Raw genomic sequence first — 17,740 nt, forward strand, 5'->3', positions numbered from 1 at the left:
AGTTTGTAAGCTATTGCATAATATATATAGTGCATCAAAGGAACATTGAATCCTACTTTGTATTTGACATACAGTGGGTATAGAAAAGAATAACCTCCCTTGAAATATCCAACCTATAACATCCAAGTGAAAGATATCACAGCTACAGTTCAGAAAAATTATAAAAAATCAAAAACAAGACATAGAGAGATTAATAAAGGATCACCCCCAATGTCAATGTCATTTTGTTGAACCACCTTTTGCTTTAATGACAACCTTGAGCCAGCTGGGATACTTCTCTATCAGCTTTGCACATCTAGATTGAGCATTATTTGCCCACTCTTCTTTACAGAACTGTTCAAGAGATTTTCAATGGGATTTAGCTCTGGGCTCTGACTGGGCCACACAAGGACATTCATTTTTTTCTTCTTCAGTCGCTGTGTGGTCAATTTTGCTGTGTGCTTTGGGTTGTTGTTGTGTTGAAAGGTGAACATTCTGCCCATCTTCAACTTTGTGGCAGAGGGTAGCAGGTTTTCCTCAAGAATTTGACAGTATTTTGACCCATCCATTTTTCCTTCTACCCTAACGAGAGCCCTAGGCCCGGCGGCAGAGAAGCACCCCCACAACAGGATGCTGCCACCTCCATGCTTTACTGTAAGTATGGTGTGCTGTCGATGGTGAGCTGCATTGGATTTCCGCCAGGTGTATCGTTTGGTATTGAGGCCAAATAGTTAGATTTTAGTCTTATCTGACCTTAAGACCTTTTTCCACATATCATCTGAATCTTCAAGGTGCATTCTGGCAAAGCTGAAACGAGCTTTAATGTGGCCTTTCTTGAGAAGTGGCTTTTTCTTTGCAACCCTCCTGAAGAAGCCACAATTGTGGAGCGCTCGTAAAATTGTTGGCACATGCATACAGTGACCACTCTTTGCTATAAAATCCAGTAACTCCTTCAGAGTGGTCATTGGCCTCTTGGTAGCCTCTCTTACCAGTTTCCCCCTTGCTCTTCCATTCAGTTTCGTGGGACCGCAAAATCAAGGGAGGGTCCTAGTAGTACCAAACACTTGCCACTTCTTTCTTATGGACTTTACTGTGCTTCTTTGGATTTATAAAGCCTTTGAGATTTTTTATATCCATCTCCTGCCTTATGTCTGTCCACAACTCAATCCCCAAGATCTTTTGAAAGTGGCTTGCCACCCAAGGCCCATTGTTTGCTGCTGTCAGTTGCACTACCAAGCAAGGGAATGCTCCAGGAACAGCTGTTTTTATGCTTCACTAATCACACTGATTATAATCGATCATAGGTGGAAGCCAGTAACCATGGTCTGCAATGGAAATGGTGGTTACTTACACCTGATTGAGTTTACAAATATTGTTTAGGAGGAGGGTGATCCTTTATTAATAATCTCAGTACTTCTTGTTTTTTATTTTTTTAAATGCTTCTGAACTGTAGCTGTGATATCTTTCACTTGGATGTTATAGATTGCATTGAGTAAGTAAAACTGGAAAAAATATTCGTTTGTGTGTTTTCATTTAAGGCTTTAAAGCAAAATAAAATGGGAATATTTCAAAGGGGGTGATTCTTTTCTATACCCACTGTATATTACAAGATTAACAAATACACAAAAGTTTTTGATTTAGAGTTTGTCAGGTTACTGTTACACAGTAAAATAAATGAATATACACATCCACCTTCTAAATATTGTGACAGATTCTCAGTCGGATTGAGAGCAGAGCTTTGAAGGGTGCTTTTGACACCCCAGTGTTATGATTTTGTGTTCAGAATCATTGTCCGTCTGAAAGATTAACTTTTGCCCAAGCCTGAGGGTTTTTTTTAATTGGGCAGAAACAGCAAGCCCTCGCCTTCCACTCCCCCTCCTCAGACTCTATGCTCACTGGTCTGGTGACAGGAAATATGTTTTAAACCTCTTGTTAGGCTGGTAATTTTGGGTACCAGCCTTGAATTGCCTCAGGTGTCAGGAATGCCTCATGGAAGTCTAGCAACTGTCCATAAAGAGCTCAACCTGGTGGCATTTGGTGTGTCTGCAGTCCAAATCCCCATCTTGATTTTAAAGGCCAGACTTTCCTACAGAAGCCTTATTCTCAGTTTGTCTCAGTATTGGATGTTTCCTGTGAACTGCCAAAATGGGAAGGTGAAGTCATTGGTGGTGTTAGACTTTTAAAATGAAATATTTACTGTTTTCAATAAACAATCGTTATTCAGTAGAACCTGTGTTAGTGCAACCAAGAAGACTATAAAGTAAGTTGGTATTCAGAAGGAAACGGTAGTATTGAGTTGTGCTGCAGCGAAGTGCATACAGTATGTGATATGAAAAGTGTATTTTGCACTCGATGGTGGACTGTTTTTTTTTATTTGCAGACTGCGTATCCATTGCATATAGCAAATCATATACTTATATAGGAATGCGTCCTCCAAATATTGTCATTTTTTTTATGTTTCTTACCCCATGTTTGTTGTAATGACCCAGAAACATTTTTAACCTGTTGCTTTTATGGCGAATAGAGGTAGCCAAGTTCCTGACACAGTAGGCTTTTATGAGGACCAACGCTGCACAAATGACAAATAAAATTAAAGTTTCCAACATACAAAATACTGTTGATTACCACGAGGTGTTTCTCCCCCGATATTTATGTTGTAGTGAAGTTTAATATTTCTTGCTTTTCCTGGGGGTTACAGAAACCACACACTGTGCTAGGCTGAGCAGACATCCTTAACACTGTCATGGACTTCTTAGAGAGTCTATTGAGTGATATTCCTTGGTAATTGAAACATACTTATTTGCCCCCCTTTTTAAATTTGGAAACCAACAACCCAGTGTGCTAGTCACAAGGCATAGACTTTGCTTTCCACACAACAGTAAAGAGGCTTGTCAGCTAAAACACCCCCCCCACAATATATTTATTGCTTTCAACTCCAATCTCAGACACTGATGTGGCCTTGCCACTTACAGAGATTTTAAAGCACAACTAACGTGTCCAGATAGATGGACCCAGCCCCTACCAATACAAGAATGGTATACCTGCCAAGTATGAACTTTATGAAATATGACCACATGATATCATCCATCCATTTTTAAGACAATGAAGTCTAATTTGGAGTCATAGAGGGCCACAGAGGATCTCTAAAGCACTAGATGCAAAACATGAACCAACCCTAGAGTGCCAGCTCATTGCTGGACTTGGTCACTCCCTCATTCATGTTACTGTGATATTGCCTTTTAACTTAATATGCATGTATTTGGAAATACAAGAGGAAAATGGAGAACCCAAATTCTAAAATATTCAGTTACCATTCCCTTATGTTTCTAGTATACAAGGTATTAACAAAATTTATATTGCATGTAATTATGTCAATTTAGTCTAAAGTAACTTGGGAATAGAGCATAATTAATACAGGTATGCTGCATGCTAGTACTGCATTGAAATTCCCTACCTTTACTCATCCCATAAAGGTTAATGACATCATTCTGCTGTCATGGTCTTTATAGTACCAGTGAAGGACAGAGCTACTATAATTTCTAAGTAGTAGTTCTTTTTATTTAATTTTTTTCCAGTTTTGATAATCACTTACATGGCTTAGTAAATATATTGTTGCAGGTACTGGAGCCAGTACAGGCAACTAGTGGCATAAGAAGGTAGTGCAGGTAACCTGGGACAGAAAACCATTCACTGTATCACAGAACCACACAATTTTATAGGACCAGTGTCACCAAGCCTTCGTATGAGGGAGGAGACTGTAGAATGTGCATGACATGCACACATACATACCCAGGGGATAAATGCACAGTCAAAAATACCCTAATGTGAGATTTGAATCTATTATGGCTCAGTATTGGGCTTGAAAAACAAGAAAAAAAAATCCTATTAGGAAATGTGACACATATTCTGTGTGTGTCTCACTCCCCATTCTCTATTTACTTGAGTAGATGAAAAAGCTTCTTTTCTTTTCTTTTTCTATACTTGTGAGGTCAGCATGGTTTTTTAATATGTTCATTTTAATGGCATGGTGAGCCTTACCAATATGTCAGTGAAGCTTGTGTCATTTTTATCTAAAAGTTAAAATAATATGTTACAGGTACTTTTCTTCAAATTCTTAATATCTAAAGCATCTTTCAATTCTGAATTAGTTTTTTGGCATTTGGAATAGATTTTGTTTGTCTGCTAGTGTGTCTTTAGAAATTCAGCTTCCATATAGCTCTTTAAATTGCTACCAGACCGTGGTTTTCAATCATATTGCCCAGCAATTACAACAGTATTGCCTAGAGAAGCGCAGAAAATGGCCTGGCCCACATTATTACCTATAGGGGAAAACATGATTAATATTGTCTGTATTGATAATAAAAGTGTCAAAAATCGAAGAAACAGAAGATATCAATTGTCTTATTTTTTTCTAAACTTTGTATGTAAAACATTTTAGCAACATATATGATGAATTCTCTATTTGATTCAGTTTATTCTTGGGACTTGTGAGAGACATCTTACATTGTTTCTGTATTCACTTCATTCTCATAAAGCTCCATTTTCACTTATAATCCCAGAAATATGCTTTTATTAGAAAATTGTATTTTCTTAGGAAAGTTTGTGGGTAAAAGTTAAATAACATAAATACATCTGTGGTGTTATAGCCTTTATTTTTAATGAGTTAATAATTTGTTGCTGATGTATGGACTGTAGAGTGGATAATAGGAAATTAGTATCTCAAGTTAAATAAGACTGAGGTATTACAAAAGAAAAATGTTTTGGTCAAGCATTTGAAAACAATCTCTATCTGCCCAGAAGAAATTCAGATTAAGGTGAAATGAATTTTTCTTCCTCCTACTCATGATCGCTGCCTTATATGTTTTGTCAGGGCAAAGGTCTTCATCCCACAGACCTGTTGAAATTTTATGTACCTAAAAGCAGCTCTTTAAAGATAATGAAAATATGACTGATATGAGTGTTTCCTCTGGATATTTCTCAACACTAGCTTGCATGCATACTAAAATACTTTGTTTTGCAGTCAAACGTCTTTCTTCTCTTAAAGAGCAATGTCCCAGAAACCTTGTCTTATAAGAATGCCCCTGCAGCTACTTTCAGTTTTTACCAGTATTTTGTTTTAATTCTGCTAAATCCGTTAGATGATACCAGGAGATTTATTTAAAAAAAGACCAGTTGAACTCTAGTGTATGTCTGAAAGCATTTTTCTTTTGTGGTGTCTCTGTTTGTAGCTTGTGGGGAGAAAAAAAAATAAAGAAGTATGAGAGTTCTGGAAAACTGAATAATTGTGTCATATTTCAAATAACACCACTTGTTTTTTGTTTTTAATATTGCCGCTAATGTTTGAGTAACCAGGTTTGATTCCGTGAAAAGTGTAAGGTTTTACATTTGTAAATAATATGAGGAGAGTTTACTGTTGCTTATATTTCGCCCTTTGAAACATTTTATTTTAGAATCACACTTTGTGTGGTTTCACTAGTAAAAAAAAAAATAGAAATAAATGAAATGTAATAGTTATGTAATTAACAAATAAATAATCACAGAGCAGAACATGAGCCATGACTTTGGTGTCATCTGATATCAGAGGAAGTAAGAATAGTCATTTATAGAGCTGACTTTATCAAATATAGTGCAGTAAGGAGAAACCGCCCATCTTGGGAGCAGTGGGTTCAAGACCAGTCCTTCCATCACAGTTAGCACTAACCTTCAAATCATAACTCACTCTTACATGACTAATTTAGACTTTCCAGTTAACCTAATTTGCATGTCTTTCAGTTCACGTTGGAAAATTGGAGTACAGAAGCAAACCTATGTAGACATTGACAGGAATAAACACTTTTAACTACGGAGTGTTGTGAGGGAGTTGCTATTCTTTAGATTAGAAATTTGCAAAAATACTTGTTGCGAAAACAATATCTTATGAATTTAATTTTGTAATCCTTACTTTGTCAAACATCTTTCTTTTTTGTGAAATTGGATGTTTGAATCAGCCAAAATGACTGAATGTTACATCCACCTATCTTGCCAAAATATTGCAAGTGTTTAAAATTCCTAAAAATATACTGAATAAATTTACTGTTTTATCATGCAGTCAGTCAGCAGTAAATATATATCTTCAAACAGAACTGTTTTAAGTCTAAAATGCTGCTCCCTATATAACAGCGGTGTCAAAATCAATTTTATCGAAAAGCAAACATAACATTGTATATATCCGAAGTGAGCGAGGATATAGCAACAAACAACTCCCGCCACAGTTTCTTTACAGCAAGCTACACGGGTACCGTTCTGTTATTCACAATTGTATATTCTGTTTAATGTCTGTCTTGAAACTATCATCTCTCATTATCAGCTTTTCTTTCCTTGGACGTTGAAGCTGTTTAGAAAAGATACCAGAGGTCATGATAAAACCAGCATTGGGTGGAAAAAATGTCAGCTCCTGGGCAAGCTCTAGCAATTTTGCTGCAAAGCTGTAGCACCGCTCCATATCTAATAAATGATGCAGAAGAAAGCTACCAGTTAACTACAGATATTAAATAAAATGAATGTAAATTTGAAGTGAAACAAAAACAACAAAAAATCACTGATTTTGTTTTTGTCAGAATATATGACACTGTTTCAAATAAGCTAATGGACAAAGGAAGGCAGAAAGAGAAAGAATCATACTGTGTCAAACTGAATCTGGAAGCAAAGTGACACTGTTTGAAAAAGTTGAGTTTAATAAAGAATGTAGAGCCTTGCACCTTGACTGGCAGGCAAAGAATGAACAAAGCACTCAAACAAGCTAATTCAACTTGCATACATTTATATTGTGAAGAGTCGTATGTTGAGTTTGTTGTTATTCTTTTCTATTTCCTGAGCAACAGAATAGTGTGAAAATGTATAAGAAAAGCCAGTTCTTTTCTAAACTGAGACTCTTTATTGAGGGTCAAAACCATAGAGTAAGAATTGTGTAGTTCCATATTATTTGTCTCATTAGTCAAAGCTGTCAAACTGGGCTGGTGCAGTAGTTTACTAATGCTCTCTGTAAACTTATACTACTTGCAATTTTTTTTCTTTGAAACCCTAGGTGGTTTGTCGTCTTTAAAATAAAGACTGAATTTGAATAACTAATTTTTTTTTTTATCACATTTCAGTTTTATCGTTCAATTTAATTGAAAAGCATAACTCAAAAAAGTGAAAATGGTAGAAAAATAAATGGGGGGGGGGATTTTTTTTTTTGGTATTTGGCCCAGTGTTTTCGAAAATTCAACCTAGGTCCAAAATTTCATTTCAGTACACCACCTTATAATATATTGAATTAGAAGTCATAACTACTCAAGCTAAATCACTGAGTGCATTCCAACAACTTAAGGACTGTTAAACACCAATCAAAGGCTGATTTAGGAAAGCTAGTTTCTTAGGGCACCAATAATAATTTAGTGTTTTAGTCCTGATCCTCACTGCTTACCTGAACACATGAAGTTGAATTATCATTTTTCTGTCACTACCTGTGATTTCGCAATAATTACGTTCTCGTTCTCTTTCTCTCTCTCTTTCTGCTTTAATGACTGCATGCTATATATGATTTTATTTCCTGCTTTTGCTGCTTCATGTTTCTGTGCTGCCATTTTGTGTATGTAGAAGGCTTTGGGGTTTGTGGGGAATGATGATTTTAATTATACATATAAATGCTTAATTACGGTAATTCTCATTTTTCAAGACGTTTTTACAGTTAGTTTCTATTGAGGTTGTTTATTTGAAGTGAAAAGAGTAAATATGCACAGGGAGTGTCAACCAAATTGTCTAACATGTGAAATCCGGTTTAACTGATAATGCACTGTAAATATACTGTAGTTACATAGGCCAATTAAACTTGCTTTGCTTTATTACTTCTGACAGCGCTGTCAAGTAAGGCTGTGTATTCTCCAAGACTTAAAGAGAGAGAGAGAGAGAGTGAGTGTGTGCATATATTGTGTTAATTAGTGAATAATTTCAATTCAATAAATTAATAGAAGATTTAAACTTTGAAGTTGCTTATCTTTGTCAGCCTAAGTTTAGATATGGTGTCACTCTCAGTGGAAGGCAACCTCATGCGAATTGTTTAGTGCTGTATGTGTCAGGACATAGACAACAGGATGTTGAGACGGATGTAAGTGAGAATCCTTTTTCTTTGTTTTATTATTACTACAATTAAATTAGTGATATTTTTGCTTGGTTACCTTGTCAAATGTCCACTTTATACTGTAACCTTAGTTGCCTTTGGGCCGTTTTTGTTTTGAAAGTAAAACCATATTTTAGCTGAGAACTTAAGATGATGCTCATCTCTAAAGCAATCCCAACCATTTCAAAGTTAAAACTAGACAGACTTTAATGATCTGGTTATTTCAGTGATTTACAATTTTTGGAAAAAAAAAAAAAGTTTAATGCAGTATGTCATCCAGGGTAGAAATAAGAGCCTCATTTTGGAAGCATGGTATTTACACTGCTCTCATCCAATTCTAAGGCTTATGTGTACAACAGTTCTTTCTTTTTAATAATTTACCTGTTTTAATAGTTCTCTTGGTCTTTTTTCTCTCTTTTGCTTGGGAGGGTTGAGACACTTTCATTTAGTTATTAGCTAAACAGACTGGCTTGTTGGATGGAATTGTCTTCTCTCGTCTGTCAACTTTTTTATGTTTGTATGTTCATTTAACCTATTTTTATACATTATGTTACATTACGTTTGCAAGTCTTGAAGTGTTTGTTTTTTGAGATAGGCTTTATTAAATATGTACGTCTATTTCCTCTCTGCTATTTACCTTTTCTCATTTTTTGATTTCACATGCATCACATAAAAATGATGACATCACTTTGTCATTCAGTTCCTTACAAGTAGTATGCCATTTTTTATTTACATACACAAATGGTATACGGTTCCCTTCCACTTTGTCCACATTCTTTATTCATATTTGTCCATCCATTTCCAAAACCTCCTTAATTCTGCTTTGGTACTCTGTGGTCAGAGCTCATGTTGGTAGTGTTGAACCTAGTCATTGAGGGGGCTACAGTCCATTGCAGAGTACAGTTGAGTTCACACTTATACTCAGTTGCCTAGTGGTTAAAACCGATGATATAAAATATGTACATGGCAGTTATGTTTTTTTTATGCATCTTTTTTTTACAGTTAGAAAATTTGCCTACTAAGATCAGGTGGTGATTTTTACCTCATGATGACTACATTATAGTTTTTTATTTGAACCAGAGAAAATGGATTTTCTTTTTCACAAGTCATTGTCATAGTTTTTACATTTCTTTCAAAATAAAATAATTTGCTGAAACACTAATGACAGACCAATTATTTCTGCTTTCAGAGAGGCATATAGTTTTTCACCTTTTTTTCTGTTCTGGGTTTTTCATATTGTAGTGATGAATTTTAATATTAGGAAGAGGCATGCTTCTTTTCCAGTATTATATAATATCCTTCTTGCTTGCTTGCTCTAATTCTTTTTGTGGACTTGACCATATGCTTACCTGAATCCCTCTATATCTACCTTTTGATGCCCCTCTATTTTAGTTTTTGGGATTATGATTCACTTTGCTATACTTCCGATATTTACATTTTTCCATTGTGTTTATCATGCACTGAAATGTATTTTTTTTTTCTTGACTTTTGTCATTTAAATCTTCTATATACCAGCAGCATATTAAAACTCTGAATTTTCTAGGTTCAATTCATTTTTTCAGTTGCCAAAGTGTGTGTATATATTTGTTAGTGTACCACATGTTAGACAGGGGTCTTACCTTGAAGATGCTGGGCAAATGCCAAACTACATCTCAAACCAAAAACTACATGTAGCTTCTGCTGAACGATTGCTGACAAGGAAACATAGAGCAGTAACACAAAGTATAAATCAAATTAAATACATACTTGTGCCTCTGTGGTTTAATTTTGACAAATCTGACCCTGTATGATTTATGATGTAGATGTCTGTATGCCATCTTAACATTTATTGTTTATCCTTTGATTCAAATCAGGTTGTTCCGTCTCCCTGGTTACGTGTTTGTCTTTTTTTGTCTTTTAACGTCCCTACTGAAGCTAATTATTTTTGCCCGTTTTTATTGCTTGTCTGGGGTTCACATTTTTAGGAGGCATGTAATCTTTGATATTGATGGCATTACTTTACAGGGCCACTTTTTTTTCACTGAGCCAAAGTCCATGAAACTGTACAGGATCTTTGTTCAAACTCACTTGACTCCTTCTCTGTGAAAATGTAGATGACTGATCCTGTTAGTCATACCAGACCAGCCCCCAAAATCTGTTCCCCATGTTTAGAGTAGCTGATATGTACCTTTTTTATTGTAAATGAGCAGACGAGAAAGATCATAAAGGTCTCAGGCACCATAGTGATCCCCTTTTTCAGACGATTGTCACCCAACCAATCTAAAATGGCAGTTTATATAGTAAACTCGGTGTGATGATGCAGGTTCGCTCCAAGCTCCCATCTTCCTTCCGGGAGCCCTTAACCCAACACCGTCGGTAATGTCACCGATGAGCTAGGCAGTGAGGCATAACATAGCAAGGGGGTGATGCAAAAAGTGCAAAAGTGCTTTTATTTAAAATCAACAAACAAAAAGAAACAGTGTTCAAATAAATAGTACAGTATCTCATAGAAATCTTGAAATAAATAATCCAGTGAAAAGTGAAGGTTAAAATTCAATAGAAAAAGGACAAGTCGTTTTAAAAACAATGAGGTTAAAACAACAAATTAAAAACAAATCAGCCTATTGCCTTTCTTTATCTGGTGACCCCCTGCTGCTCCCTATCCAGGCTTCGCAACAGGGGAGACACTCTACCTGCAGCTGGCCTTCTCTCTGCCTTTTCCTGCTGGTTCGTTCGCCTCACCGATCCCTGGCTCTGTTAGGCTTCACCAAACCATGACTTGGGCTCCCCAACAACCCCTTCTTGGCATTACACCGCGAGTTGTCCTTCTTCCGGTCACTCCTGCTCTTCACAATATACTCAGCGGGGGCGACCACTATGACTGCTCCTCGGGTGCTGAACAAACACCCAGGCTCCCTGCTCAGCTGCATGCGAGCCTGGGCCCGCTCGCTCTCCCGCACCGGCTTTCTCCTCCTGCTTCCTGCCTTCTCCTGCAACCTCTGTCTGTCTTTTCTCCTTTTCATTCCTGCTAGCCGCCTCGCGCTTCTATTTATAATGGGGATGTAGCAGCTGTGGCAATCAGCAGGTCCCAGGAACAATTAAGTGAGAAACGCTCGCATCATGAATTCCCCAAGAACCGCTCGGCCACACTACCGCGCCCCCTCGCTAAGCTGCGAGTGTGGCGATTTATTTATTTTAAAAAGTGTCCCTTGACATGAGCTCTGGACCCACTATACCACACTTGGAGGAGGAGATGGGTTTAGTGACGTATTGGGGCTTGAGGTGGATGGGCTGGGAGGAAGTTGCATTATCGGAGGCCTGTCCATCAATCATTCTTTCTGCAGAGGGAGTTAGAATAGAGGCATTAGATAATGGCGCTAGTCCCTGGCTCATAATAATTACTGTCATCTGAGCCCTGAGGCTGTCTCCCAATCGCATTTGTGTGACAATGTCCTATTGTCACATGCTATATTATGTTTCATGTTTTGGTCCAGCTAAAAAAAACTTCATTAGAAGTGGCATAAATAATGCAGCATTTTTAGCTGTGGTAAGTGTTTGAGAGTCTTAACACTTTTATAAAATCCTGTTTCTACCCCTGGCAGTTAGTTGGAATCTTGATTTCTGCCTGTTAACATATAGTGATGCACAGTTCCTGTGTTCAGCACATTCTCCCAACAGTTTCTTTGCTCACTTTCTAAAGTGAGAACTGTGACAGAGGAGTTGCCATTATTTTTTTCTCACATTCTGTTTCGACTATTTTACATTTTTTACCCTCAAATTCTTTCTTTAACAAATAGCCACCCTACAGAGACCACAAGCTTAATGCCTTAAAGAGCCTTCATTTCCGAATCTTAAGTAACTTTTTGTGTTTAGCTGACTTGAGAAAATATGTGCCAGTGCTGATTTAATTGGGGTTAAAGCTTTTATGTGTGCATGATTTTTCCCTATTTTTCTTTTTAGTACAGATTCTATTCCATTTTTCTTAACTCTTGCTTGGACTGTACATTTCCAGAACAGAATGTCACACTATGACTCCTTTTTGTTAACTCCAGCACTTTTCTGGGGCCTCACTCCAGGACCCAGTTCCAAGAGCAATATAGAAGAAAACAGAATTTGAGTGTGAGAAGTATGTTTTTTTACTGTTAGGAAAATGTAGGATTTTTAAATAACTTCAATACAGGACCACAATCAATAGCAGCATTATTTCTACATACATACCATGTTCTTTTTTGTTTTGTTTGCTTTTATAAATCTCTTTCTAACTCGTCCAGGAAGTAATTTCTTTTCACGGTTTAATATATATCTTGCTGTACTGTTTCAAGGAGTTAGCTTATCTGAGTTGTATGAAGACTTCAGTCTTGTCCCATCCATAGAAACCCTTGCCTTCATTACTTATCAGCATACAGTAATTGATTATTAGAGAATTATGTACACAGAATTGTACTTTTATTTTCAAATCTATGACATAGTTTCCATAGTTTCTAAAAGTTATCCAAGTAACTTGGTACAGCTTTCTCCTCTGGGTGGGATTAACATTATACAGCTTTGATAAGTCTTTGAAGAGGAAAAGTAAGACAGAAACACTTCCTGGACCCTCTTTTACTATTAAAATACTGAATTAATTTCTGGAAGATTTTTCTTTAATATTTCTCTGAAAATGTGTTTTTACTTTGTCAATATCTATGCTGTCAAGCTGTCATAAGCATTATGTGTGCTCAGTCATCTGAATGCACATAATTGTATTTGACTGTCATTGTCTGTTAAACTCCCCAAACTGTAAATTAAATAAGACAAATAAAAATATTTAAATATAGTCTAGTTTGTTGTCAGCACAGCTCATAGGATCTTCTGTTTAGAAAATATTAACAAGCAGTGCAGGGCTTCTATACATTAGCAGATTTTCCTCCCTTTTTGGCAAATGAATGAAAAGAATGGTTTTAGATACTCCTTGTTTTATGTAAGCCAGGGATTTGGAGTAGAGTTTTGTACCTCTCTAACTTCTGGGTGCTTTGTGTAGTCTATGAATCTAAGGTCAAGTCTTCCTGTCACATGTGGAGGAGATTTGGATATGGAATGTTCCATGTTTGTAGAAAGTGAATCCTTTTCCTTCTAGCTTGTTAATGGTGTTATTCAAGATGAGTATGTTGGTCTTCCTTTGTTTAGGCATAGCTTTATTTGGCTTAGAATTATTTGAGGCCATGTAGTATTATAAATTCAAAATTTGCTTTCATCTGTACATAAAAGGTATTTTTACAATTCTAGGTATTTTATGTTGCTTTTAATTGCTGTCCCTGTGTTTATGTGGGTTTGCTCCAATAGTCATAAAACATTATTTAGGCTACTGCAAAATGCTTCGTTTTGTATCTGTGTTTGTGTTCAAGTTTCTTGTGCAATTAACTAATATCCAATAGTCAGTGTTTGCTTAATAAAAATGGCTACCGTCAGGCTTCATTTCACTGTTAAAACAAATTGGGTAAAGAAATGAGATATTTGACAGATGTCAGTTTAGTTGTTACACATACTATATTCACACATCGCTTCTGTCCTTTGCTTAAGTTATGTGCTTCAGTGAAGAAACACTTGATCCTTGCTGTAGTTAGACAGAAAAAACTTAATCTTCTCTTAGTTTCTGCTTTTGAGATTACAAAAGCTTTGTGGGCGAGATAGCAAAATAAATAGCACAACGTGCTCTCAGGATCTGGGGCACTTAAGTGTGCTTTAAACTGTTGTACCATGTTTCAAATGTTTACTTTTGTCTTTAGTTTATTTATTTTTGCCACTTGCTGCATCTTGTACCAGTGGTAATGTTTAGAGAGCTATGAATACCACTATTATTATGTTAGCTTGATTTAACTTAAAGGATAAGCTGAGTATTTTTTAATTCAAAAAGAAAGGCATACAGACTCAGCTGTCCTGTGGTAAATAAAGCCTTTAAATTGAAAACTTTGTAAATCCATCATGGATAACAATAACCCTAAAGAGCTACACGCTTCATAAAGCAGTCATCGCGTTGGTCCTACAGTTATAGTTCCTTTAAATCCAGTCACCCAACACCAGAGATATTGCACATCATTAGCTAGATATTGTTACCAAATTGTTTAAGATTTTAAGTAAATAATGCAGAAAATAAGCAGACCTAAACTGTGAGTTAAAAATTTGAAATGAAAGTTATACTTTCATTATGATGGTGCACTTCTGATGTACTGCATATCTAAACTAATATGGAGTAAAACTGTATGTTTGTTAACCCTATAGACTGACCCCCCACTGCTAGTCAGTCAGCCTCATAGACTGCAAGATATTTCTCAGTATGTAAAGAAGTCACCTTTTAAGATACTTTGTGATAATCTGACAAATTCCACAATCATATATGAAACATAAGGTATTATTTACTAATGTGGAGTTATCCTTCATATTGGAAATGGTGGGGCTTGCTGGGATAGGCATGCATTCTCTTTTGCTTTGGGGCTTTTATTAACATTACTGGTGTGATTGATTACACAACCCTTGGTAAACTCTGTCTCACTCTGGATGATTTGCTTAATATAACAAACATATGTTGAAGTGAGTGAATATACTGATGGAAACCTAGGAAAATATCAGCAATGGGGCAAAGGTCATGAGCTGTTCATGATATTTTATGCCAAGACACTGACTTGTAGATATTTTTAACACTCATTTTCAGATTGGAAGTGTCTCCCAAGGCAGAAACTGTCCATGAACTACCTCCCCAAACCTCTCCTGATTGCATTGACCACCTTACTTCCCCTTCTGACCTTTTTACCAATGCCCCTCATGCCTTCTCCAGTCTCCATGCCTCCTTTTCTCCTCCCATTCCTCTTCACACCTCCAGAACTACATTAATATCTCCTCCACTTTCCCCAGTCAACACTGGTTTCACAAAGAAGGCACATCTCTCATCCTCCAGCAGGAGTTCCGTCAAGTCTCTTCTTGAAGAACTGAAAAAAAAAAGAAGTGAATCTTTTGATGGTGAAGATCTTTCATCTTCTCCACTGAACCCTGAACTAATCCATCAATACAGTAAAGATGATGAATTTCTAAAATCACCATCACCGGACTCTGTAACCAGAACAATGTCTCCAAATCCATTGAACAGTTATCAGTCTCCCACCAACATATTGGATCAACTGAATTTACGTTCTGAAATAATACCAGATAAACCTGCTTATAATTGTCCTGCTATGGACTTGCCTGTATCAGATACCCACTTAACTTTAAAAGAGAAAAATGGTGACACAACACTTGAAACAACCCATAATTTGGTGAGTTTAGAACCAAGTGTTAATGTGGATATTTTACCCTTAAAGTCTGACACATCTATTCCAGAAAAGACTTGTTCGGATATAAGCCATTCTTCTCAGGAACACAGACTAGAAGTTCCAAATGAACTTCCAAAACCAGCCACCAGATTTTGGAGCAGACAAGAGAATGCTGAACAGGCAACTGCAAAATACACACCAAAACCTGCACCAAGGACTGTAATAACAAATATGGATATTAAAGAAGTGTCTAATGACATTTTAAATAAGCCAGGCGACACGAGAAAGGATGATAAAATTCCTAGTATTAATGTAAATGAAATTGCATTGATCAAAAAGAGCTCAATTGATACAGAATCTGAGGGTGCATCATCAAAGCTGGAAACAAAATACAGTTTTAATGGTCTTGGGAGAGATGGTGATCTTAAAGGATGGAACATTCCTTTAAGGGGAAAAAAGGAGGACAGCAGTTTAATGGAGCAGATGAACCCAAAGACAGATCAATTGCAGAGTAAGAACTTCAAACCAAAAGATCAATTAAAGGAGCTAAGCAAAAGTAAGGGTGAAATGTTGATTAAAAAGGAGACTGATGTTACAGGAAATGCTAATCTGCCTGTTAAGAAAAATGAATTTCTTGTTCTTTCCAGCCATACTGTGGAAGGGGCATTGGTAATCCCAGATAGTGTGGCTCAACCTGACATAGAAACAGAGAGAATAATGAAGCGTACACATTCTGACAGCAATCAAATGTATTCTGTTCTTGAAGATAGTGTGACCAAACCCTCCTCATCTGTGAGAAGTGTTACCCTGATGCAAAATGAAAAAACTGTTCTTTCCAACCAAGTTGTGGAGGAGGTGCTAATAGTAAAAGATAAAATAAATATGCCTGAAATGTTAAAGGAAACATCATCCAAGAGCAGTGAAATTCAATCTGTAGCTGAAGTGAATGTGAACAAAACCTCCCCATTCACAATAACGGACAGTTGTATTTCACAGCAACATAAAAAGCCTGCTTTTTCCAACAATGTCCTGAAAGAGATGTCAGAAGTGAGAAATGAGGTGAATCAAACTGACTGCGATGACAATGAACTTTTGAAGCAAGCACCCTCTGAGATCAAAGAAATGCAGTCTGAACCTGAGGTAACTTTGAAAAAACCACTCTCAACCACAGGAAAAGTACATTTGTCCATGCAGCAGAATAATGAACTTGCTGTTTCTAACCAAGTTACAAATTGGGCTTCAGATCTAAGAGCTGACAACAATGCTGATGAAATACTGAAACAGGTACCCTTAGACAACAATAAAATGCAGTCTGTACCCAAAAGTGGTGTAAATAATTCATCTCTGGTTGCATACAGACAGGTAGAGGTTACCACTGATAGCTCCTCTAAGGAGTTAAAGGATTTTGAAGAAAAGGGAGTTCTTATAGAAAGCAGGGAAGACAAGCAGTTAAAAATAGTTAAAAAGCATGTGCCTTTGGGAAGCATAGAAGATCAGTTATTAAATGATCCTCACGCTTCATCTGATGCTCAGAATAGTATTGAAATCTGTAAAAGTGAAGGGCATTTGGATAGGAAATCCTTATCCAGTGAAGTTCTAGGTCACACTTTCTGCTCAGATGAAGGCCACTCTCTGTCTGAAATGAAGAAAAAAGGACAAGCAGCTTCTCTGTATAAGCAGAGTAATGTAGCTTCTCGTCCAGAAAATCCAGATTTTATGAGTAATAAGGAAATTTCAGGTAGCAAAAACCATAAAACTGAGGCCCCAGATGAATCTGCAGACTCTGCTACTATAAAAAGACAAAAGTCAGTGAACAGGAATGAATTCAGTAAGACTCAAGATATTCCATTTGTGTCTGACAAGCCAGCAGATCCAGTTCCCCCTCTTTCCACTCTCTCCCCGATTACCTCTGATCTTTATACCCTCTCACCCCAGAAGACAAATGCCTCAGAGGGCCACAATCAGCCTGTTACCTCCAGGGGGAAGAAACTGTTGAAGGCCATGGTTTTGCCCTTGGAGACACAGCCAATTGTGAAGGATGCTGCCACTGATGCAACAGAATCTGGTCCAGTCACAGGACGGCGCAGGTGAGACACTAGGTGACTTCTTGTTGGATTTTTTTGAAGTTGCCTCAGAAATCTTTCATTAAAGAATTGACATGAAATTGAAGAAATAAGTAGCATACATTAATTAAAGGTCTGGGGGGATGTGGAGGGATAAATCTTAGTTTATGTTAATTAAATAGCTGACTAATTATTAATTTTTCAGTAGTAATGAATACACTAGGCCACCATGGCCCAGACTTGAAATACTTCCCCCACTACCCTACTTAGAATATTCTGTATACAATGTATAGTGCTTATAT

At 36.8% G+C, this 17,740-nt stretch overlaps 1 protein-coding gene across 6 annotated transcripts in view; it reads left to right on the top strand.

Annotated features, from left to right (window-relative positions):
- Positions 1–17,740, top strand: part of LOC120538912 (rab11 family-interacting protein 1-like) — an 85,602-nt gene that overhangs the window by 55,253 nt on the left and 12,609 nt on the right. For 4 of the 6 annotated variants that reach the window (XM_039768519.1, XM_039768515.1, XM_039768516.1 and 1 more), the window contains exon 5: positions 14,781–17,462. In XM_039768519.1, the coding sequence (XP_039624453.1) occupies positions 14,781–17,462 (2,682 nt within the window). The remainder of the gene's footprint in view (positions 1–14,780; positions 17,463–17,740) is intronic. The other 2 variants (XM_039768520.1, XM_039768521.1) reach the window with 2 other exon arrangements.

This window comes from Polypterus senegalus, chromosome 11 (assembly GCF_016835505.1).
Source record: "Polypterus senegalus isolate Bchr_013 chromosome 11, ASM1683550v1, whole genome shotgun sequence".
NCBI classification, from domain to species: domain Eukaryota; kingdom Metazoa; phylum Chordata; class Cladistia; order Polypteriformes; family Polypteridae; genus Polypterus; species Polypterus senegalus.